Genomic DNA, 25,492 nt, shown 5'->3' with positions numbered 1-25,492 from the left:
AAAGTTTAGGTCTGTTCGCATGTTCTGGTGCGAACCAAACCGGGGGGGGGGGGGCGGGGGTGTTTGGCTCATCCTTAAGTGTAAGAAATGTTTTTGTGTTATCATTCATATTCTCTGATAAATGGCCAAGAAATCATAAATTCGCCCAGGGTATGTAAACGTATGAGCACAACAGTACAATTATTTTGCAAACTGAGTGTTCACTTAGGTCTGTAAATAAGTTGAAGTTGTTTTCACCTTAAATACACAATCAAGGATTTGTTTAGCACACATGATTGGATGAATAACATGAACACATCTTAACCTTATTTACTAAACTGGGCGAACAATCTCTACTTCTTTACTAAATCCATCTCTCATGCTGTTTAACGTAATATCCCTTATGCCGCGTACACACGAGTGGATTGTATGGCGTACTTAGTCCGTCGAAACACATTTCAGCGGACAGTCCGCTCGTGTGTGGGCTTCAGTGGACTTTTTCAGCGTGCAGTCCAGAGTACTAAGAATTTAGGTTTTTTCAAAATTTTGTCCGTCGTACTTTGGTTTCAGCGGACAATACGGTCGTCAGTATGCTAGTTCGACGGACTAAGAATGGCGCATGCCCAGAAAGGATTTACACGGCGGAAGGGTGCTTTGCTGTGTCTTGGACTTCCTATTTCTAGTCCCGTCGAACATGCTGTACACGTCATCGCGCAAGCTTTCGACGGACTGTTTGGGTATCCGGGTGTGGTCAAGTCCGTTCAGTGGAAAGTACGACGGACTGTCCGTCGGATTGTATGACGAACTAAGTACGCCATACAATCCGCTCGTGTGTACGCGGCATTACTCTAGTTTTATAAGTTGCAGGTAGGTTCATTTAAGTTCTATATCGTGCAGTTTCTTTCCCTACATGCTGTTTATAAACCTTCTCTCTAGTTTTCATCAGGCTAAAGAAAAATTCATTGAAGACCTGAAAATTGAAGGCTTCATGTACAGTGACCTCTCCATATTGGCCTCAGACCTTCCTTATTTCCCACCAGAAGAAGAGCACCTGGAAGATGGCATCCATCTCGTGATCTGTGTGCATGGGCTGGATGGTAAATATATGTCTCTGTTTTCATTTTAAGCATTTCTGAATACACTTTTATTCACCTTGGGATCATGAGGAACGGTTATATCACAGTTTGTGATCATACAATAGAGGTAAATAAATACATGTTCGCTCCCTTGGGGCTTTCAATGTGCTGTATAATGATATAACTCACTTATATCCTAAAATATTACATATACAGTATTATTTAGTACTAAGAATATGTATTTATTTATAAATTAAGGGATGTGGTGTATACTATATACCCATCATATCAAAACTGTTAGCCCCTGTACACACGGTCGGAGATTTCAACAACCAAATCCGTCGGATTTTGTCCGTCGGATTGTGTCCGTCGGATCTTGTCCGAAACTGTTGCATACACACGGTCGGACAAAGTTGTCGAAAAATCCGATCATTTAGAACGTGATGACGTAATTTCGTTACGATGGGACTACGTTCAGGCTAGTAGCCAATAGCTTTGATGTAGGAATTTGATCTGAGCATGCGTGGCACTTGGTCCGATCAAAATTCTCTACACATGATCGGAGTATGTCCGATCGAACCAGTTGGTCGGGAAATATTTCCAACAAGTTAGAAAATTGGGTCCGACGGATATTCCGACGGAATCAGTCCGATGCATACCACACACAGTCGGATTATCCGACAACACGGTCCGATAGGACACATTCCGACGGATTCTCAGACCGTGTGTACAAGGGCTTAGTACTAATAGAATAGATGTGAATGAATTGGTTGATCCAGAGAAAGCTTCATCCAAGGTTGGGCATGTTTACAGGTGCCCAGAATCTCACAGATGCTTCCTGATCTGAGTAGCGACACATTTTATCCCTCAATATACAATATATGATCAAGCCTTTATGGACTTATGCCCATCACACTTATATGACCTTGTTAGAGATCTCTTTCCAAGACCATAGGGAGTCATTTGAATTCTACACCCAACTGGTCAAACAGTGACCTCTTCACATTTTTCTCAGACCTTCATTATTTCTCACGAGAAGAAAAGCAACTTGAAGATGTCCTCCATGTTGTGATCTGTGTGCATGGGCTAGATGGTATTATATATTTTTGATTTAGGCTATCTTTTAGCGTTTATTTTGGAATTTAGAACATGTTTAAGCCAATGTATATACGTATAACAGTGTATGTTGTATTTAATTTATGTAAAAATAATCCTTTTCCTGGCTCCCCCCTACTTCTACGAGTAAGCCCTATTGGGTGAAACACATTGTGGTTTCTGGGCAGGGACTACTGCTGTGGTTACTTGTGGAATAAACTTGTGAATACTGTGATGTCATCAGTGCCTGTCTGTCTCTCATTCCTCCAATATGTTTGGAGCATGGATGGCTTCTTTTCACTAGGGATGGGCGAACAGGCAAACAACTGACTGTTTGGCAATTTGCCGAACACCCAAATTTGCAGGGTGCTCGCCCCGACGAACACCCTACAATGCACTGAGTGATGCACTGTGAATTCTCCGCCCTGATCAGGGCAGAGTGTAAGCTGGTTGTTAAGGAGCAGGGCTGGAAAGAGAGTCACGGTGTCCTTAACAACCGATGAGTCATCAGCTGTCAGTGGGTTTCCACGCTGCCAGCTGAATAAAAAAAAGTGGTGTGGGGTCCCCCTGTCCCAGTTCACACCAGGTCCTTCGGGTCTGGTATTGATTTTAATGGGAACCCCACACCAAAATGTTAAAAAAAACATATGTTGTGGAGTCCCCCCAAAATCCATTCCAGACCCTTATTCAAGCATGCAGGTCAGGAAAGGGGAGGGAACAAGCAAGAGTCCCCCGTGGACCATACCAGACAACATGCCCTCAACATGAGGGGGTGGGTGCTTTGGAGTGGGAGGACTCTAACCCCCTCACCCCAAAGCACCTTGTCCCCATCTTAATGGGGGCAATGGCCTCTTCCCAACATCTCTGGGCTGTGGTTGTCAGGGTCTGCGGGCGGGGGGCTTATCAGAATCTGGATCCCACCCTCCTATGTGAATGGGTATCGGGTACATTGTACCCCTACCCAATCGCCAAAAAAGTGTCAAAAAGTAAAAATCCCAAGAACCAGGTTTTGACAATTCTATTATTAAAAAAATAAAACAATAGTGTTGATGTAAATCCATCGTAGAGAAAAAACAAAAAACACTCCACCTCCTGGGAGGCCTCCCGCTGACTGTTGGCTCTGCGCTTTGGCAGTTCTTATATAGGCAAGGGGTGGGGCCACCCAGCTACGTCATCCAGTGGCATTGCCCCCTTCTGATGTCAAGTGATGGCAATTGTAATGGCAAGTAATTTTAAATGTGATTTGACTGTTTTTTTTTTTTTTTAGAAATGTAATTTTTGTTGTAGCTTGTTTTATGCATTGCTACAGATGCACTACTTTACAGGCACACTAAGGGTAACCCCCAGCCACTATATTCGAACGAATTGTTCGTTTTTACTGTTGCACTTTAAGCATAATTAAAATGACTGCTCCTGAAAAAAACATTTTTTATTGATACATGCCCCCCAGGACAGTACCTCTTTTATGGCCAATTACTTGCATATAAGCCTTCAAAATGGGCACTTTAGATTTTTCCTGTTCAGCTCCCATAGACTTCATCGGGGTTTGTCGTTTGGGTTAGAACATTTCTCCTGTTTGGGAGTTCTGCTACGAACTGAACAAAGGGGTGTTCGGCCCAGTCCTACTTTTCAGCTTTTCAATCTGGTATCTGGCATTCAGGAGGCAGCAAGAGAACAGGAGAGCTTCATTTTATGTATTTTCAAATTACTTTTTTATTGATACTTGAATTACGAGGGTCAGTTATATAACAGTTTGGCAACTTTACAGATTAAGTTGGGGGAGGGGCAGTAAAACTAGGTGGTTGACTTGCATGCTTACCGCTTCCCAAACCTCCAACCTTAAGCTGCAAAGGCAGCCAAATGAGATTGTATACTTGCCAGAGCCATGTTGCTTTGTGGCATGGCAAGAATTATACTCCCAGTCATGTTCAGCACTGCCAACCAAACACAACCCCATTGAGTGAATGGGGCTGCACTGCAACCATCTGCAATGCATGCATGTTGACCTTTAGGAGTTGAAACAGGTGGTGAGGTTTAATTCCCTCTTAAAAGAAAAACACCATTCTTCAATGGGCACAGCTAATTTAAACGAGCCCTTAGTGATCGTAGAATAGTGGTAACTAAATTGCTGTATGCAAAGAAGGTTTTATTCAAGGTTGGGCAGGCTTACAGGTTCTCAGGGTTTCACAAATCCTTCATAATTTGATTAGTGACATGTTTTATCCCCCAGCTGTTAATTGAACACTATATGGCCAAGCCTTTATAAACATCTAACCATATGAGTTTGTTAGAGACCTCATTCGAAAACCATAGACATTGATTTGGATTGGGTCCTTCCTTACCAGCTATAAGACCCTACACCAAGGATCCTCAAACTACAGCCCTCCAGCTGTTGTGGAACTACGCATCCCGTGAGTAGGCTTGTGCAATTCGTTTTGTAACTAATCGAAATTCGGCCGAATTTTGCATCTTTCGGACATTCGGATGCATTCGAATGTCCGAATAAAAAAATAACGAATAACAACGAATACGAAAGAAATATAACAAATGAATTCGAATGAATTCATCATGATTCGGTAATTCTTTAAAGATCCAATGAAACAAAAGGTCAGCTCAAAGTAAATCTTATAGCCCAATCAGCTAATTAATTTTGTGCTGGAGGATGGATTACTGGCAAAGTGCATTCCTGAGAACTGAGTGAGAAGGGTGTTGTATTGTATCTGAGCCGAGGAGAAGAGACGTTGTCATTGTGTGTGTTAAAAGATTCAATAAACAAACGACTTTCCAAAATACAAATCATTATCACGAATGTCTATACATACATAAATAGCGAATTTCAACGAATACGAACGAATGCATTCGACACTCTACGAATAATAATGAATTATCCGAAAACGTATTAACGTAACATAACGAATATAACAGAACGAAATGATGTATTTTATGAATGACAACGAATCGAAACTAAACAAAATTTTGCGTGTGCACAAGTCTACCCATGAGTCATTGTAAAACTTTGACATTCACAGATATGACTAGGCATGATGGGAATTGTAGTTTCTGAACAGCTGGAGGGCCATAGTTTGAAGACCCCTGCCCTACACTCATCTGGGAAGGTGTTCTACAAGATTTTGGAAAGTGTCTTTGGGAATTTGGGCCCAGTAAACCAAAAGAACATGTGTGAGGTCAGGTACCGATGTTGGCTACGAAGATCTGGCTTACAATCAGAGTTCCAGTTAATCCCAAAAGTATTCAATAGAGTTGAGGTCAGGGGTTAGTGAAGTTCCTACACACCAAACTCATGAAACCATGGAGTTGGCTTTGGGCACAGTCATGTTGAAACAGAAAAGGGCCTTCCCCAGACTGTTGCCAAAATGTTGAGAGGCACAATTGGCCAAATTGTCTTTGTTTTCTGTATCATTAAAGTAGAACTATAGGCAAAACTTTTTTTCATTTTTGGATAGTGAAAGTGAGGATTATAACTCCTGTCAGATTTTAATTTTTTGCCATCTATGTCCCATTGCCGAGATTTACCTTCACTTCCTGTCCAATAGCCAAACAGGAAAGGAGAGGTAATCCCTGCAAATTAAGGAAATTGCTTAGGCACCTCCAGTTCACCAGAGCCAGTGTCCCCATTGAAAGATTTCCACGCTATTACTTTTCTGGGGACAACCTGGGATTTTCTTTTACTTTCAATGATAACGGTAAACAGGACAAATAGAGGGGGTGTATCTCCTTAACGGGGGCACAGACATCAATAAAAACTGACAGGGGTTCTAATCCCCCTCCACTCTATTCAAAACGAAAAAAAAAAAGTTTTGCCTTTAGTTATACTTTGACTGTATCCTTCACTGGAAACGCCTGAACTCAATCATTTGGAACGGATGTTTACATACTTTTGGCCATATAGTGGATGTATGTATGTTGGTCTAATCTTCCATGAATCATACAATCAATGACTGCCTGGATTTCTGAAACACATGGTTCTATGTCAGTCATATGGGTCTGCAGGCAAATGTTTTCCATGCAATATACTGTATTGCAGTTTGTGTTTGCACCTTTCAACAAGTACAGAAAATACCTCCTGGTCTTGCCAGAACTGGGAGCTGCACACAGGAAGATCTTCCATCCTAGCTATCCTCTGCAATCTACCAATTGCCTTGCCTACCATGCTCCCTCCATAGATACAGTGGAGGAGTGATTATAGTCGCCCAGGGACAGGAAGTGTGATATTTATAGGATTACCAGGTGAAAATAAAGCAAAATAAGCTTGAAATAGAAAACCAATGCAGCCACACCAAGAACTAGTACTAGTGAATTATTTTACATTTTGGTTTTGGGTTTAGATACACTTTAACAAAATGCTAATATTTTATAGTTAAATAAATATTGCAGGTAACAGCGCAGATCTGCGATTAGTCAAAACCTTTCTTGAGTTGGGCCTACCAAGGGCAAATCTGGACTTCCTTATGTCTGAAAAAAATCAGGTGTGTATGGAAATGTATATCTTGTATATTAGTAAAATTTGTGTATTTAATTTGTAATGCAGTGTAATATGACCCATGAATATTGTGTTTTTGTAATAAAATAAAGTTTGTTAGAGTATTTTTTTAAATTATGGTTATCGGGCCAAAATTTATATAAAATTACATGAGAATGTATTATCCATCACAATATTTTTTCATTAAGGTGACAAGAACCCCTATACCACCACTCTGCCCATTCCTCTATCTAACTCTCCTCTCCTGAAATTCTCTGCACTGATGGAGGACTCTACTCCTTCCTCTATTTCTCCTCTCCTGAAATACTCTGCCCTACTGGAGGACTCTAGTCCTTCCTCTATCTAACTCTCCTCTCCTGAAATACTCTGCACTGATGGAGGACTCTACTCCTTCCTCTATTTCTCCTCTCCTGAAATACTCTGCTCTACTGAAGGACTCTACTCCTTCTTCTATCTGACTCTCCTCTCCTGAAATACTCTGCACTGATGGAGGACTCTGCCCCTTCCTCTATTTCTCCTCTCCTGAAATACTCTGCTCTACTGAAGGACTCTACTCCTTCTTCTATCTGACTCTCCTCTCCTGAAATACTCTGCACTGATGGAGGACTCTGCCCCTTCCTCTATTTCTCCTCTCCTGAAATATTCTGCTCTACTGAAGGACTCTACTCCTTCCTCTATCTAACTCTCCTCTCCTGAAATTCTCTGCACTGATGGAGGACTCTACTCCTTCCTCTATCTAACTCTCCTCTCCTGAAATTCTCTGCACTGATGGAGGACTCTGCCCCTTGCTTTATTTCTCCTCTCCTGAAATACTCTGCTCTACTGGAGGACTCTACTCCTTCCTCTATCTAACTCTCCTCTCCTGAAATACTCTGCACTGATGGAGGACTCTGCCCCTTCCTCGATCTCTCCTCTCCTGAAATACTCTGCTCTACTGGAGGACTCTACTCCTTCCTCTATCTAATTCTCCTCTCCTGAAGCACTGATGGAGTACTCTGCTACATAGTTACATAGTTAGCTGATGGGGACAAGGTCCTCATCCCCATAACCCTTGCCCGGTGGTTGTGGGGGTCTGCATGTGGGGGGCTAATGTTCGACTCGAATATCGGGCTCATCACTATTAGGTTAAAAAAAGTCCACCCAGTTCAACCAAAAAAAAAGAGAATCATACAATCCCATATACACAATCCTTCACCCACAGTTGATCCAAAGGAAGGTGAAAAACCCCAGTAGAGCAGAGCATGCTCCAATTTGCTACATCAGTGGAAAAAATTCCTTCCTGATCCCCCGAGAGGCAATTGGATATTCCCTGGATCAATTTTTGTGTAAAAATGTAAGTACCCAGTTATATTATGTACATTTAGGAAAGAATCCAGGCTGTTTTTAAAGCAATCTACTGAGCTGGCCAGAACCACCTCTAGAGGGCGTCTATTCCACATTTTCACAGCTCTTACTGTGAAGAAACCTTTCCTTATTTGGAGATGAAATCTTTTTTCCTCTTAATGTAAAGAGTGCCCCCTTGTCCTCTGTGATGACCTTAAAGGGGTTGTAAAGGTATTATTATTTTTTTTTAAATAACAGACATGTTATACTTACCTCCACTGTGCAGCTCGTTTAGCACAGAGTGGCCCCGAACCTGGTCTTCTGGGGTCCCTCGGCGGCTGTCTCGGCTTCCCTCCCGCAAAGGACTCCTGAACTTCACGTGAGCTCCCTCGCATGATGTGCAGTGCTTGCGGGCGCGCTCCCGTGATACAGCCGGCGGCTATAGCCGCCCTGCTGTATCACTCGGCCCCGCCCCCCTGGCGCGCTGCGTCATTGGATGTGATTGACAGCAGCGCGAGTCAATGGCTGCGCTGCTTTCAATCCATCCACTGTAACCAATCAGTGGCTAGGCTGATCGGCGAAGAGGATATCGGGGACAAGCGTGGGAATTTCAAGGGGTCAGGTAAGTATAACGGGGGGGGGGGGGGGGCAGTATTGGCAGATGTTTTTTCACCTTAATACATAGAATGCATTATGGTGAAAAAACTTTTACATTTACAACCCCTTTAAAGTGAACAACTCAGCACCAAGTTCACTATATGGCCAACTTATGTATTTGTACATGTTGATCATATTCCCCTTTAATCTCTTCTTCTCAAGAGAGAATAATTCAGTTCCTATAATCTTTCCTCATAGCTGAGCTCCTCCATGCCTCTTATCAGTTTGGTTGCCCTTCTCTGCACTTTCTCCAGTTCCCCGATATCCTTTTTGAGAACTGGTGCCCAAAGCTGAACTTCATATTCCAGATGAGGTCTTACTAATGATTTGTAGAGGGGCAACAAGATATATCTCTCTCGGGAGTCCATACCTCTCCTAATACAAGAAATGACTTTGCCCGCTTTGGAAACAGCAGTTTGGCATTGCATGCTATTATTGAGCTTATGATCTACCAAAACCCCCAGATCCTTCTCCACTATGGATCCCCCCAGTTGTACTCCCCCTAGCATGTATGATGCATGCATATTCTTAGCCCCCAAGTGCAGAACTTTACATTTCTCAACATTAAACCTCATCTGCCACATAGTCGCCCAATTAGACAGTGCTTTGAGGTCGGCTTGTAAATTGGAGACATCCTATAAGGAGGTTATTCCACTGCATATCTTGGTGTCATCTGCAAAGACAGAAATTTTACTTTTAATCCCAGACCCAATATCATTTATAAAGCTATTAACCACTTAACCACTTGCCGACCGCTGTCTGCATATATACGTCGGCAGAATGGCACTGCTGGGCAAAGTAATGTACCCGTGCGTTACTCTGAAATTCCCACCGTGCATGCACGCGCATGCCTGCCGTGAGCTCCGTGGCCGTGCCTGCGGGACCCGCAGACTCGGTCACGGAGCTCAAGAACGTAGCTCAAGCTCAAGCTGTAAACAGCATCTCCCTGTTCTGCCTAATGACAGGACACTGATCGTCTGTTCCCTGTCATCGGGAGCAGCGATCAGTGTCCACGTCACACTCAGCCCATCCCCCAGACAGTTAGAAACACTCCCCTAGGACACACTTAACCCCTCCCCCGTCCTCCTAGTGGTTAACCCCTTCACTACCAGTGATATTTTTACAGTAATCATTGCAATTTTAAAGCATTGATCGCTGAATTAATGGCAATGGTCATAAAAATGTGTCAAAATTGTCCGATGTGTCCGCCATAATGTCGCAGTCATGATAAAAATCGCAAATCGCCGCCATTTCTAGTAAAAAAAATAATATTAATAAAAATGCCATAAAACTGTCCCCTATTTTGTAGATGCTATAACTTTTGCGCAAACCAATCAATAAACGCTTATTGCGATTTTTTTTTTTCTACCAAAAATATGTAAAAGAATACGTATCGGCCTAAACTGATGAACAAATAATTTTATATATTTTTGGGGGATATTTATTATAGCAAAAAGTAAAAAATAATGTGTTTTTTTCAAAATTGGCGCTCTTTTTTTGTTTATAGCGCAAAAAAAATAAACGCAGGGGTGATCAAATAGCACCAAAAGAAAGCTCTATTTGTGGGAAAAAAAAGGACACCAATTTTGTTTGGAAGCCACGTCGCACCACCACGCAATTGTCAGTTAAAGCGACGCAGTGCCGAATCGCAAAAATTGCTCTGGTCAGGAGGGGGGGGGGGGGGAAATCCTTTCCGGGGCTGAAGTGGTTAAGGACCGGAAGGATTTGCCCCCTTAATGACCAAGCCATTTTTTTGAGATACGGCACTGCATCGCTTTAACTGCCAATTGCGCGGTTGTGCGACGTTGCACCCAAATAAAATGTACGTCCCTTTTTCCCCACAAATAGAGCTTTTAATATATACTGTATATGCCTCACACACAGTGTTCCTTTTTTCTCTGTTGTAGACTCAGTTAATATGGTGTTTTTTTTTTTTCTTTCCTCTTTTAGAATGACACATTTGCTGACTTTGATGCGATGACTGACAGGCTGATTGATGAGATTATCCAGCACATACAGCTATATAACCTCTCAATCTCCAGGATAAGGTGAGAGAAGACATCATAATCTTCCAGAGGTTCAGAAGTTATTGATCTGAAGTACAAACTAAAATGTGAACTTTGTGTGCTTTTGGATGAAATATTTCAGACACGCGCGCCTCCCCCTCCCCTCTCCATGGGCACATGTCCAGATGGCGTGCATAAAATCGCCAACATCTAGTTGATGTATTGCCACAAGTTGGAGATTGTAATGTACCCAATTTAAATAGCTCATGCTAGGTGATATAGTAAATACTTATATTAGTACTTAAAACTTATATAAGTATTAATCTATTTCTGGATGAGATAACAATGGTAAAAGGATAATTAAAACATTGCTTTGGGTCACCTTCCAAGATGGTGGGTACGTCTTGTAGTGACCTGGATTTTCTGTCTTGTACATTTTTTTTTTTGTCTTGTGTACATATACTGTAGGTGGCCACTGTTATTTGGTAAATTTGTTTATTCTGCTCTAGGGGGGCAATAGTGGTGTCTCAAGGTTAGAATTTTTTAAGGGATACAATAAGAGAACTGTACTGAGAGAAGCATTGTGTAGGGTTGGGTTTGAAGCTTGGAAGGTCTGAAGTTGATGATATTTATATAGAAAATTCAGGATTGAAATGTTGTTTTTTCAGCATACAGTTGGTGCACATACAGTGCCTTGCGAAAGTATTCGGCCCCCTTGAACTTTTCAACCTTTTGCCACATTTCAGGCTTCAAACATAAAGATATACAATTTTATTTTTTTGTGAAGAATCACCAACAAGTGGGACACAATTGTGAAGTGGAACGAAATCTATTGGATATTTTAAACTTTTTTAGCAAATAAAAAACTGAAAAGTGGTGCGTGCAAAATTATTCGGCCCCTTTACTTTCAGTGCAGCAAACTCACTCCAGAAGTTCAGCGAGGATCTCTGAATGATCCAATGTTGTCCTAAATGACTGATGGTGATAAATAGAATCCACCTGTGTGTAATCAAGTCTCTGTATAAATGCACCTGCTCTGTGATAGTCTCAGGGTTCTGTTGAAAGCGCAGAGAGCATCATGAAGACCAAGGAACACACCAGGCAGGTCCGTAATACTGTTGTGGAGAAGTTTAAAGCCGGATTTGGATACAAAAAGATTTCCCAAGCTTTAAACATCCCAAGGAGCACTGTGCAAGCGATCATTTTGAAATGGAAGGAGTATCAGACCACTGCAAATCTACCAAGACCTGGCCGTCCCTCTAAACTTTCAGCTCAGACAAGGAGAAGACTGATCAGAGATGCAGCCAAGAGGCCCATGATCACTCTGGATGAACTGCAGAGAACTACAGCTGAGGTGGGAGAGTCTGTCCATAGGACAACAATCAGTCGTACACTGCACAAATCTGGCCTTTGTGGAAGAGTGGCAAGAAGAAAGCCATTTCTCAAAGATATCCATAAAAAGTCTTGTCTAAAGTTTGCCACAAGCCACCTGGGAGACACACCAAACATGTGGAAGAAGGTGCTCTGGTCAGATGAAACCAAAATCGAACTTTTTGCCCACAATGCAAAACGATATGTTTGGCGTAAAAGCAACACAGCTCATCACCCTCAACACACCATCCCCACTGTCAAACATGGTGGTGGCAGCATCATGGTTTGGGCCTGCTTTTCTTCAGCAGGGACAGGGAAGATGGTTAAAATTGAGGGGAAGATGGATGCAGCCAAATACAGGACCATTCTGGATGAAAATCTGTTGGAGTCTGCAAAAGACCTGAAACTGGGACGGAAATGTATCTTCCAACAAGACAATGATCCCAAACATACAGCAAAATCTACAAAGGAATGGTTCACAAATAAACGTATCCAGGTGTTAGAATGGCCAAGTCAAAGTCCAGACCTGAATCCAATCGAGAATCTGTGGAAAGAGCTGAAAACTGCTGTTCACAAACGCTCTCCATCCAACCTCACTGAGCTCGAGCTGTTTTGCAAGGAAGAATGGGCAAGAATTTCAGTCTCTCGATGTGCAAAACTGATAGAGACATACCCCAAGCGACTTGCAGCTGTAATCACAGCAAAAGGTGGCTCTACAAAGTATTAACGCAAGGGGGCCGAATAATTTTGCATGCCCCACTTTTCATTTTTTTATTAGTTAAAAAAGTTTCAAAAATCCAATAGATTTCGTTCCACTTCACAATTGTGTCCCACTTGTTGGTGATTCTTCACAAAAAAATAAAAATGTTATATCTTTATGTTTGAAGCCTGAAATGTGGCAAAAGGTTGAAAAGTTCAAGGGGGCCGAATACTTTCACAAGGCACTGTACTTAACCCTATATAAGGTCTACTGGGGGGGGGGGCCCTCTGCGATTTTCTTAAACTTGGATAATTGTGGATTCAGCCAGATGGGGTTGTTTGGTGATCTATTTAATTGCAAATGATAAATATGGATGCCTACATATCTAAAGCTGGCCATACACTCATAGAATTTGTTAGTAAGTTTTTTGTTTTTTTTTAAGAACGTTCATTTGATTTTTTAAAGGTTAGTGTGGTCAGATTGACATTGATTTTCGACTGTAGTCATGAGAAGATTCGAAAGAGGAGGATGGAAAAAATTTCTTGAATGAGTGCATTTCTTTCTTTTTTTTTTTTTTTATATATCTTTATTTTAAATTTATATTATTATATTATTTTTTCATATATTACACATAAAACATACACAAACATATGTTTTATTTCAGCAATTAAAGAAATCAAAACAAAATATCAAACAAAGTAGGCCTTAGTATGAACTCACTCTATTCACATATGGACCTCTTTTTGTGAAAAATAAGAGTTGCACTAGACCTGTGACACACAAAAGCAAAATGTGTGTAAATAACAAAAAACACATAAATCTTGTCTGAAAGACCATGCAATTAAATGCGACTGGAAAGTAAATGGTGAGCATCGACCCATACAAATACGTGCTGTGTAAAACATATGATATGTAAATTAACACTGGAAAATAAAATTAATAAATAACCTTGACAATGTGAAAACAAATTCAAACAAGCACATATGTGCTATGAGGAACATAAAATAGAAAGGGCCAAAAGGTCCTTATAAAAGTGACATAAAAAAAATTGATGATGTAATAAATAGTCCAAAGGAATGTGTTCACACAAAGTCTGCACCCGTGCAAAAAATAAAAATAAAAATTCTAAATATTTTATGCTGAAGGAACAGTCCATGCATTATAATTTTCTTTCAATTGTGAGCCATGTTAAATCCACCACCAAAAGTATAACTTTACTTATTACCAGAAGCCTATGACCCCCCCCCCCCCCCCCCCCGTTACAGAGGGTCACAGAAAGCATGGTTTATAAATATTTCTCTCCTGGACCCTCAGACACTCCTGCGGAACTCTTTAGTAAGTGGCGTCTCCTGGACCCTCAAAAACTCCTGCAAGCCTCGGTAGTTGGGATTTTACTAACACAAGCGGTAACCCCGAGCCAGACTCTGGATCGCACCACTGGATACAGGGAGGACACAGGGAGAGTTACTTACCTTGTCCCCTGGATCCAGCGATGTCCTCCGCGCTGTGTGATCGAGCCGTCTTCCGCTCGATTCACAGTGCCGAATGCCGCCGAGCTCCGTTCCCTGCGACGTTACGGCGCACGGGAGCGGAGATTGGCGCCAAATTCAAAAAAGTAAAAAGACACAAAACACACACAGCACTGTAATCTTACAGATGACAGTGCTGTATTAAAAAATTACACACCCCCTTTGTCCCTAGTGGTCTGTGCAATGCCCTGCATGCACTTTTATATTATAAATACTGTTTTTTTCTGCCTGAAATTTGGAGATTGTCCATAGCAACCAAAAAAGTGTCCCTTTTTCAGTGTTTTAGGATTTGATCACATTATTGAATAATTTTTATTATTCTTTAATATATTATAAACTTTATTATACCCAGGATGTCTGCTAGACTCTGGTTTGAACAGATTTAAGAGAGTTATTCCTAAGAATTACAGGACTACAATATAAAATGCCAAATTTCCATGCAAAATAATTGTACCACTTTCAGCACCTAATTCCAGACTGAATCATACCGCCAGGGAGGTTAATACACAGACTCCAGAACATAAGTACAAGAGCCCAGCACTCCTCAGTTCACCTCTCATGGAGCGAAGCAAAGTCTGGTAGGTCCGGGGGTGCTCCTTGCCCGTCCAGTCCACCTTCTTGGGCAGCAGCTCCTTCTTCTCCACTTCTCTGATCAGGACCTGAGCTGCCTCCTGGCACGGTCCATCTTCCAGAAATCGGGCAATGAGGTAATAGAGCTCTATCTACCTACTATCCCCCCATCCTACTATCTTTTTGTACCTCGGCGTCATAGGCCATACGATATTCATTGCTGCTTAGTAATTCTTGCTATTACTCATCAACATAATTGATAGTGGTTAAGGAGACATTAACACCTTATCATATTTTGCATCGGCAAAGATGTAGGCGCCAGACCAGGGACAGAGAACCAAGGTTCCCATGGCTTATTACATGAGTATCCCGATGTTGATATACCTAATACTCCTTTAAGTGATACTAAAGTCTTGTTTTTGTTTTTTTTTTCTTTAAAAATAACAAACATGATATACTTAGCTGGTGAAATGGATATTTTGATGATAGGCAACTCCTATCATATTGATTAGTGGTTCCAAATTAATAACTACTGCAGTAGGGAATAGACACAAAAGATACGCTCAGCATCTTTCCAAATAACCGTTCTCCTTTATTATGACGCATTTGAAGGTTTTTATACACATGATTATATTTTGACAAGACAATATTACAATTGTACGTTTATGGTAACAAGGGGCGTTACATAGGCAGGCTAATTCTAATCAGAACTCGAAAGAATGCAAAACATGTACTGAAAACATTATTAGTGCCATGTGCACAGTGAGGGCAGTGTGCAATACATATAAAATAGAATACAATTATATACAGAACCTACAAATTTCCATTACACTGGGAAGGTAGGTTGAGTGATCTTATTTGATCCAACACCTAATCCCTATTGAATGGAAAAGAGCAAAAACAGGGAGGTTGGGATTATAGTGGTGCCCAAAACAAGAAAGGATACATAAATATAACAAAATATAAATTTTTATTACATAGAAACAATACAGGTGGGTTTCATTAAAATTGTTAGCGGATCATATTTACAAATTGTTTTGCTGGTCAATAGTATCCATATATAGTGATGGCCGAACGGTTCGCCCGGCGGTCGTTTCGCGGCGAATTTCCGACATTCGCGGTCCGCACGTTCGAACGCCTTTTTCCGTCGTTCGCCGCGGCGGACTTACGTGTTTAATGTATACAAGAACTTTAACCTTTGGTGACACGTTTATCATGTGATACAGGACAGCCAATTGAGACATGACAGCACATGGACACTTGTACATTCCCCCTAACCTATAAATACACCCGATCCGGTGGCCATTTTACATTCTTTCTTCTGTTAAGATAGGGACAGGTTCCTGTGTGGAGTAGGGAGAGATAAACCACTAGCTATTTGGTACACAAAAGTTCTTTTCAGGACTGGTATAGGTGTTAGGTGTTGATAGGTTTGCTGTGCTGCTGATTCTTGCAGCAGCCTGAGTGTCTTTTGTTAGTTTAGAGAAAGGGAAAGGACGGTGTATGCTACAGGGACAGCCAGATTAGTCTTTCATCATCATCATCATCATCATCATCATTAGCTGTTACTATCAAGGTCCACAAAAGAGCTGTTCCAGTAACCACTAATCGTTCTCTTTTTTTGCCAATTTGTATAGGGACAGGAAGGAAGCAGTGTTGTCAGGCAGTGAGGGTAATTTTAAAGACTTGCTGTTATTATTAGTTCCACAAAGGTTCTTTTCAGGACTGGTATCAGTGGTACAGTAATAGGCTTGTACATGTATAATATTCTTTCTTCCAAATATAGAAAGGATATTATACTTGACTGCTGCCCTTCTGCTGCAGTCTGCTAAACATTCACAACTCACTTGTTCCACAAAAGTTCTTATAAGGACTGGTAACTTGGTATAGGGTGCTACGGTACATAGGCTTGAGTGCGGTACAGTCTGCTGTTCTGTAAGGACCGCTATCGGTCCACAATAGATAGGGTTGACGTGCACCACTGCTGACCGCTGCCCTATACTGCAGCAGTCCTTCAGCGGTATAGGGACTGACGTACAGTCTGCTAATCACTAACACACAACCTGCTTGTTCCACAAAAGTTCTTATAAGGACTGGTAACTTGGTATAGGGTGCTACGGTACATAGGCTTGAGTGCGGTACAGTCTGCTGTTCTGTAAGGACCGCTATCGGTCCACAATAGATAGGGTTGACGTGCACCACTGCTGACCGCTGCCCTATACTGCAGCAGTCCTTCAGCGGTATAGGGACTGACGTACAGTCTGCTAAACACTAATACACAACCTGCTTGGTCCACAAAAGTTCTTATAAGGACTGGTAACTTGGTATAGGGTGCTACGGTACATAGGCTTGAGTGCGGTACAGTCTGCTGTTCTGTAAGGACCGCTATCGGTCCACAATAGATAGGGTTGACGTGCACCACTGCTGACCGCTGCCCTATACTGCAGCAGTCCTTCAGCGGTATAGGGACTGACGTACAGTCTGCTAAACACTAATACACAACCTGCTTGGTCCACAAAAGTTCTTATAAGGACTGGTAACTTGGTATAGGGTGCTACGGTACATAGGCTTGAGTGCGGTACAGTCTGCTGTTCTGTAAGGACCGCTATCGGTCCACAATAGATAGGGTTGACGTGCACCACTGCTGACCGCTCACCTATACTGCAGCAGTCCTTCAGCGGTATAGGGACTGACGTACAGTCTGCTAATCACTAACACACAACCTGCTTGTTCCACAAAAGTTCTTATAAGGACTGGTAACTTGGTATAGGGTGCTACGGTACATAGGCTTGAGTGCGGTACAGTCTGCTGTTCTGTAAGGACCGCTATCGGTCCACAATAGATAGGGTTGACGTGCACCACTGCTGACCGCTGCCCTATACTGCAGCAGTCCTTCAGCGGTATAGGGACTGACGTACAGTCTGCTAAACACTAACACACAACCTGCTTGGTCCACAAAAGTTCTTATAAGGACTGGTAACTTGGTATAGGGTGCTACGGTACATAGGCTTGAGTGCGGTACAGTCTGCTGTTCTGTAAGGACCGCTATCGGTCCACAATAGATAGGGTTGACGTGCACCACTGCTGACCGCTGCCCTATACTGCAGCAGTCCTTCAGCGGTATAGGGACTGACGTACAGTCTGCTAAACACTAATACACAACCTGCTTGGTCCACAAAAGTTCTTATAAGGACTGGTAACTTGGTATAGGGTGCTACGGTACATAGGCTTGAGTGCGGTACAGTCTGCTGTTCTGTAAGGACCGCTATCGGTCCACAATAGATAGGGTTGACGTGCACCACTGCTGACCGCTGCCCTATACTGCAGCAGTCCTTCAGCGGTATAGGGACTGACGTACAGTCTGCTAAACACTAATACACAACCTGCTTGGTCCACAAAAGTTCTTATAAGGACTGGTAACTTGGTATAGGGTGCTACGGTACATAGGCTTGAGTGCGGTACAGTCTGCTGTTCTGTAAGGACCGCTATCGGTCCACAATAGATAGGGTTGACGTGCACCACTGCTGACCGCTGCCCTATACTGCAGCAGTCCTTCAGCGGTATAGGGACTGACGTACAGTCTGCTAAACACTAATACACAACCTGCTTGGTCCACAAAAGTTCTTATAAGGACTGGTAACTTGGTATAGGGTGCTACGGTACATAGGCTTGAGTGCGGTACAGTCTGCTGTTCTGTAAGGACCGCTATCGGTCCACAATAGATAGGGTTGACGTGCACCACTGCTGACCGCTCACCTATACTGCAGCAGTCCTTCAGCGGTATAGGGACTGACGTACAGTCTGCTAATCACTAACACACAACCTGCTTGTTCCACAAAAGTTCTTATAAGGACTGGTAACTTGGTATAGGGTGCTACGGTACATAGGCTTGAGTGCGGTACAGTCTGCTGTTCTGTAAGGACCGCTATCGGTCCACAATAGATAGGGTTGACGTGCACCACTGCTGACCGCTGCCCTATACTGCAGCAGTCCTTCAGCGGTATAGGGACTGACGTACAGTCTGCTAAACACTAACACACAACCTGCTTGGTCCACAAAAGTTCTTATAAGGACTGGTAACTTGGTATAGGGTGCTACGGTACATAGGCTTGAGTGCGGTACAGTCTGCTGTTCTGTAAGGACCGCTATCGGTCCACAATAGATAGGGTTGACGTGCACCACTGCTGACCGCTGCCCTATACTGCAGCAGTCCTTCAGCGGTATAGGGACTGACGTACAGTCTGCTAAACACTAATACACAACCTGCTTGGTCCACAAAAGTTCTTATAAGGACTGGTAACTTGGTATAGGGTGCTACGGTACATAGGCTTGAGTGCGGTACAGTCTGCTGTTCTGTAAGGACCGCTATCGGTCCACAATAGATAGGGTTGACGTGCACCACTGCTGACCGCTCACCTATACTGCAGCAGTCCTTCAGCGGTATAGGGACTGACGTACAGTCTGCTAATCACTAACACACAACCTGCTTGTTCCACAAAAGTTCTTATAAGGACTGGTAACTTGGTATAGGGTGCTACGGTACATAGGCTTGAGTGCGGTACAGTCTGCTGTTCTGTAAGGACCGCTATCGGTCCACAATAGATAGGGTTGACGTGCACCACTGCTGACCGCTGCCCTATACTGCAGCAGTCCTTCAGCGGTATAGGGACTGACGTACAGTCTGCTAAACACTAATACACAACCTGCTTGGTCCACAAAAGTTCTTATAAGGACTGGTAACTTGGTATAGGGTGCTACGGTACATAGGCTTGAGTGCGGTACAGTCTGCTGTTCTGTAAGGACCGCTATCGGTCCACAATAGATAGGGTTGACGTGCACCACTGCTGACCGCTGCCCTATACTGCAGCAGTCCTTCAGCGGTATAGGGACTGACGTACAGTCTGCTAAACACTAATACACAACCTGCTTGGTCCACAAAAGTTCTTATAAGGACTGGTAACTTGGTATAGGGTGCTACGGTACATAGGCTTGAGTGCGGTACAGTCTGCTGTTCTGTAAGGACCGCTATAGGTCCACAATAGATAGGGTTGACGTGCACCACTGCTGACCGCTCACCTATACTGCAGCAGTCCTTCAGCGGTATAGGGACTAAGAGTTTTGTCACAGGGTCATTTAAAAAATGACATGCAGAGGAAGAGGCAGGCCCTTCCGCAGGGGTGGTAGGGGTAGGGCAGGAGCAACAGGCTTGAGCCAAAGTGGGAAGTTGCAGAAGGTGCGTTCAATTACTTTAAAGGATGCACCAGACTTGGTTGAGTGGCTCGCTCAGCCTTACTCTTCTGCACCCTCCTCATCCTCTCGATCTGCACCCTCTTCTTCACTCTCTGCTATGTGCACCCCCAAAGACACTACCACCAACAACACGACCACCACCACCACCACCACATACCTTCCGCTTGAGTCACTGGAATTATTTTCCGATCCATATCAAGAGGACATTTCTGATGCGCAGCCACTCTTGGTATTGGATCAGGAAGAGGAGGTAGCAACAAGCGCTACTCAGCAGTCTGACGCCAGTACCCAGATCAGCCCAAGGAGGAGGTTGGTCCCCGGTGTTGCTGCCTACTCTACTTATAGCGGTGGGGAAGGTGACGTTGATGATGACGTGTCTAGTGATGTCACGTGGGTGCCCACAAGAGAGGAAGAGGAGGGGAGTTCAGAGGGAGATATGGACCAGCAGATAGGGAGGAGAAGCAGCAATGACTTACATTGCACAGCAGGGACAAAGCAGACTGCAAATGTATCAGGAGCGAGTCATCGACCATGTACGGTCACATCTGGCGCTCCCAGGACACCGGCACATGGCTCCGCAGTGTGGGCTTTTTTTAACGTGTCCGCTGCTGACAATAGCGTTGCCATCTGCAATCTTTGCAGTCAACGCGTTAGTCGCGGTAAGCCCAATACTCACCTAGGGACGACCGCCTTAAGAAGGCACATGAGCAGCCATCACCGAGCCCAGTGGGAGCAACGGAACACACAAAGCCACACTGCAGGCTCTCACCGTCCAGCCTCGTCTTCTACTTCTCCTTCTCCTCTCTCCTCACAATTGTCCTCCACTCCACCTTCCATCACGCCAAGCTCACATTTTTCTGCAAAAAGGCAGGCTTCCGTGGGCCTAATGTTTGAGCGTAAAAAAATGATGACGCCGGATAACCCTCTTGCCCAACGGTTGGCGGCTGGCTTGTCAGAACTCATAGCCCGCCAACTACTGCCATATAAACTGGTGGACTCGGAGGCCTTTCGCAAATTTGTGGCCATTGGAACACCACAATGGAAGGTCCCAGGAAGGAAGTATTTCTCAGAGAAGGGCATCCCAGAGCTATATGGCCATGTTCAGCGGCAAGTGAATGTATCTCTGGCACACAGTGTCGGTGCCAAGATACATCTGACCACAGACACGTGGTCTAGCAAACACGGGCAGGGAAGGTATATCAGTTTTACTGCCCACTGGGTGAACCTTCTGACGGCCGTCAAGCATGTAACCCGTGGCACCCGTGTAGATTTGGTTTTACCGCCACGGATTGCATGCAGGCCTGACTCTTCTTCTCCTCCTCCTACTCCATCCTCCTCCCTCTCCTCCTCAGCTGCCTCCTCCTTTTCCGCTGCTAGCGTCTCTTCCACTGCACCGCCCAAGCTCCCCAGAACCTATTCCACATGCCAGGTGAGACGTTGCCATGCCGTGCTGCGTCTGTTGTGCCTGGAAGCAAAGAGCCACACTGGCCCGGCACTCCTTTCAGCTTTGCGTTCACAGGCAGATGAGTGGCTAACACCGCTCAATTTGACAGTTGGTAAAGTGGTGTGTGACAACGGTGCCAATCTGCTTAGCGCATTGAAACAGGGCAAAATCACGCACGTGCCGTGCATGGCACACGTCTTAAACTTGGTCGTGCAGCGATTCCTTGTCAAATACCCTGGGGTCCAGGACATCTTGCGGCAGGCAAGGAAAATCTCGGCCCATTTCAGAAGATCTTACACGGCCATGGCTCGCCTTGCTGACATTCAGCGGCGACACCATCTGCCGGTCAGACGTCTTATTTGCGATTGCCCGACGCGATGGAACTCAACCTTCTATATGCTTGATAGGCTGCTCCAGCAGAAACGTGCAGTTAACGTCTACCTGTATGAACTCTGCGAAAGAAACGGTTCTGGGGAGCTGGGTTTTTTTTCACCGCGCCAGTGGCTGCTCATGCGCGACACATGCAGACTTCTGCGGCCATTTGAGGAGATCACCAAACTGGTCAGTCGCAGCCATGGCGCCATCAGTGACATGGTACCTTATGCCTTCTTTCTGGAGCGTGCATTGCGTCGTGTCATTGATCAGGCTGTGGAGGAGCAGGAGCGGGAAGATGAGGAAGTCGCAATGCTGGATGAATTCCCAGGGGGGGCTACTCTATCTGAGACAAGTCAACAACAGGAGTCTGATGAGGAGTCAGAGGAGGATGGTGCCGGGGCGGATGAGCAGGAGCAAGAAGAGCATGCTTTAAACCTTTCTGGGATCCCTGTTGTGCGAGGATGGGGAGAGGAGAATGAAGAGGACGACATTATCCTGGATGATGAGCAGGAGCCAGGCCACCACACCGCTTCCACTTTAGTGCAAATGGGGGCCTTCATGCTCCAGTGTTTTAATAGGGACCCCCGTATAAAAAGCATGAGGGTCAAGGACCAGTACTGGGTGGCAACGTACTTAGACCCCCGGTACAAACACAAAATGGCGGAAATGTTACCGCCGTCGCAGAGGGCTGTCAGAATGCAGCACTTCCAGGCCTTGCTTCGAGAAATGCTGCATTCTGCTTTTGCGTGCGCTGGCAGAGGAGCAATTCCCACTCCCAGAGAAGGATTTGCGGGTACCAATCCAACAGCGCCTGCAAGAAGAGGCCGGTTTGAAGATGTGTTGGTGACTTCGGATATGAGGTCATTCTTTCAGCCGACCCATCGACAGGTGTCATCCGGATCCAGCATCAGGGAACGCCTAGACCGTCAGGTGTCCGACTACATTGGGTTAACGGCCGATGTGGACGCTCTGAGGAGTGATGAACCCCTAGACTACTGGGTGGGCAGGCTTGACCTCTGGCCAGAGCTTGCCCAATTTGCAATCGAACTGTTGGCTTGCCCCTCATCCAGTGTCCTGTCCGAAAGGACGTTCAGCGCAGCAGGGGGGATTGTGACCGATAAGCGTACTCGCCTAGCTCACCACAGTGTTAACTACCTCACATTTCTAAAAATGAATGAGGCATGGATCTCGGAGGAATTCAACACATGTGATCAGTAGACCATGTATATGTCTATAAACAATTTTTGGAATCAAGCACACAGACCTTCTTAATTCATTTGGCTCACTTCCCTGACCCAAAAAAGCACACCGTACTATATGCCCCTACCCTCCTCTTTGAAGAGGTTGAGCGGTGTCATATTTCTACTGGGGCTGCTTATTATGAGGGGTTCCCACCATCCCTGTGCTGTGCTGACTTCCTCCTGGGTGTTCTTATTATGAGGGGCTCCCACCATCCCTGTGCTGTGCTGACTTCCTCCTGGGGGTTCTTATTATGAGGGGATCACACCATCCCTGTGCTGTGCTGACTTCCTCCTGGGGCTGCTTACGGTGCTGCTGTCAGCGCTGTATGTCACGGAGCTGCTGTCAGCGCTGTATGTCACGGAGCTGCTGTCAGCGCTGTATGTCACGGAGCTGCTGTCAGCGCTGTATGTCACGGAGCTGCTGTCAGCGCTGTATGTCACGGAGCTGCTGTCAGCGCTGTATGTCACGGAGCTGCTGTCAGCGCTGTATGTCACGGAGCTGCTGTCAGCGCTGTATGTCACGGAGCTGCTGTCAGCGCTGTATGTCACGGAGCTGCTGTCAGCGCTGTATGTCACGGAGCTGCTGTCAGCGCTGTATGTCACGGTGCTGCTGTCAGCGCTGTATGTCACGGAGCTGCTGTCAGCGCTGTATGTCACGGAGCTGCTGTCAGTGCTGTATGTCACGGAGCTGCTGTCAGCGCTGTATGTCACGGAGCTGCTGTCAGCGCTGTATGTCACGGAGCTGCTGTCAGCGCTGTATGTCACGGTGCTGCTGTCAGCGCTGTATGTCACGGAGCTGCTGTCAGCGCTGTATGTCACGGAGCTGCTGTCAGCGCTGTATGTCACGGAGCTGCTGTCAGCGCTGTATGTCACGGAGCTGCTGTCAGCGCTGTATGTCACGGAGCTGCTGTCAGCGCTGTATGTCACGGTGCTGATGTCAGTGCTCTGTATTACGGTGCTGCTGTCAGTGCTCTGTATCTCCTGCACCCTCTTGTTTGCCTACCCTGGTCCCTGACCTTCCCTCTCCTCCATTGCCTTCATTAGCTCCATAGTCCTGAATTGTCAGAACAATTTCCCAAATAAAAAAAAAATGCTTGTAGTTATCGATCCCAAATTCACCTCATACATGTATTATGCTATTGTCCAGGTGGTGGGACTACGTGCTACCCCCTAATAATTACCCCGTGGCCGCAAATTCGACCTAAAGGTTTGCGAAATTCGCCTCCCATTGAAGTCAATGGAGCCCGCGGCGAACGGTCGTTTTCGCGAACGTTTGTGTCCGTTCGCGTTTCGCGTTCGCGAAACGTCCCGTCGGAAGTTCGTCCATCACTATCCATATATATGAGGTAGTCAGTAATGGGTGTCATATCCCCTTTTTATTTTTTTTTTATAAAATAGACATTTTTATTACATAGAAACAATACAGGTAGGGTTCATTAAAATTTTTAGAAAATCATATTTTACTAATTGTTTTGCTGGTCAATAGTATCCATATGTATGAGGTGGTCAGTAATGGATGTCATATCCCTACATGTTTCGCCATCAATGTCTATCTCAGGAGATTTATGCTGACCACCAGTTTCCATACAGCTCTAGTAACAATAAATTCATATACAGGTTAACATTAATTTTCATAAATACAATACTACATGAAAATATCATATATCATGGTTCAACATCTGTCCTCTCCCACCAAACTCACCAAGGGAGCTTCAGAGAACACACACCAGGCCAATCCATAAATTACGAAGGAGAGGGTTTTGTGTGACCACAGAGGATATATGGGGACCAGGCTACAAGAAGACAGACACGCAGAAAAATAATAATAATATCTGTTCTTGGACGAAGACCTTATGTCCAACTGTGTGGGCTAACATAGCCTCCATTATACTTACAAAACTCTGCTATAAAAAATATTCATGCAAGGGCGCCAGGGAGTGAATACAGTCATAAGGCGTGATACCATCACATATGGATCACTGTCAAAAATGAAATGAGTATCCCTATGTTGATATATCCAATACTCCTTTAAGTGATGCTAAAGTCTCATTTTTTTTTCTTTAAAAATAACAAACATGTTATACTTACCTGCTCTGTGCAGTGATTTTGCACAGAGCAGCCCTGATCCTCCTCTTCTCAGGTCCCTCTTGGGTTCTCCTGGCCCCTCCCTCATGTCGAGTGCCCCTACAGCAAGCAGCTTGCTATGGGAGCACCCAAGGCCAGGCCAAAGCTCCGTGTGTCCAGTCAGACACGAAGCAACGGGTCGGCCCCGTCCCCTCTCTCTCCTGACTGGCTAACTGACTTTGATTGACAACAGCGGGAGCCAATGGCGCCGCTGCTGTGTCTCAGCCAATGAGGAGAGAGAGTCCCAGACG

General features: G+C 44.6%; 1 protein-coding gene across 1 annotated transcript in view; it reads left to right on the top strand.

Moving 5' to 3' along the window:
- The window catches only part of FAM135B (family with sequence similarity 135 member B), a 181,747-nt gene that overhangs the window by 139,461 nt on the left and 16,794 nt on the right, over positions 1–25,492 (top strand). The window contains exons 13-15 of the mRNA XM_077493377.1: positions 916–1,076; positions 6,546–6,637; positions 10,582–10,679. Coding sequence (XP_077349503.1) covers positions 916–1,076; positions 6,546–6,637; positions 10,582–10,679 — 351 coding nt within the window. The remainder of the gene's footprint in view (positions 1–915; positions 1,077–6,545; positions 6,638–10,581; positions 10,680–25,492) is intronic.

This window comes from Lithobates pipiens, unplaced genomic scaffold, assembly GCF_037356315.1.
Source record: "Lithobates pipiens isolate NorthernLeopardFrog02 unplaced genomic scaffold, aLitPip1_a1.2 Scaffold_19, whole genome shotgun sequence".
NCBI lineage: Eukaryota > Metazoa > Chordata > Amphibia > Anura > Ranidae > Lithobates > Lithobates pipiens.
Note: the sequence above shows the minus strand (reverse complement) of the source record. Positions and strands in the feature narration are given on the sequence as shown.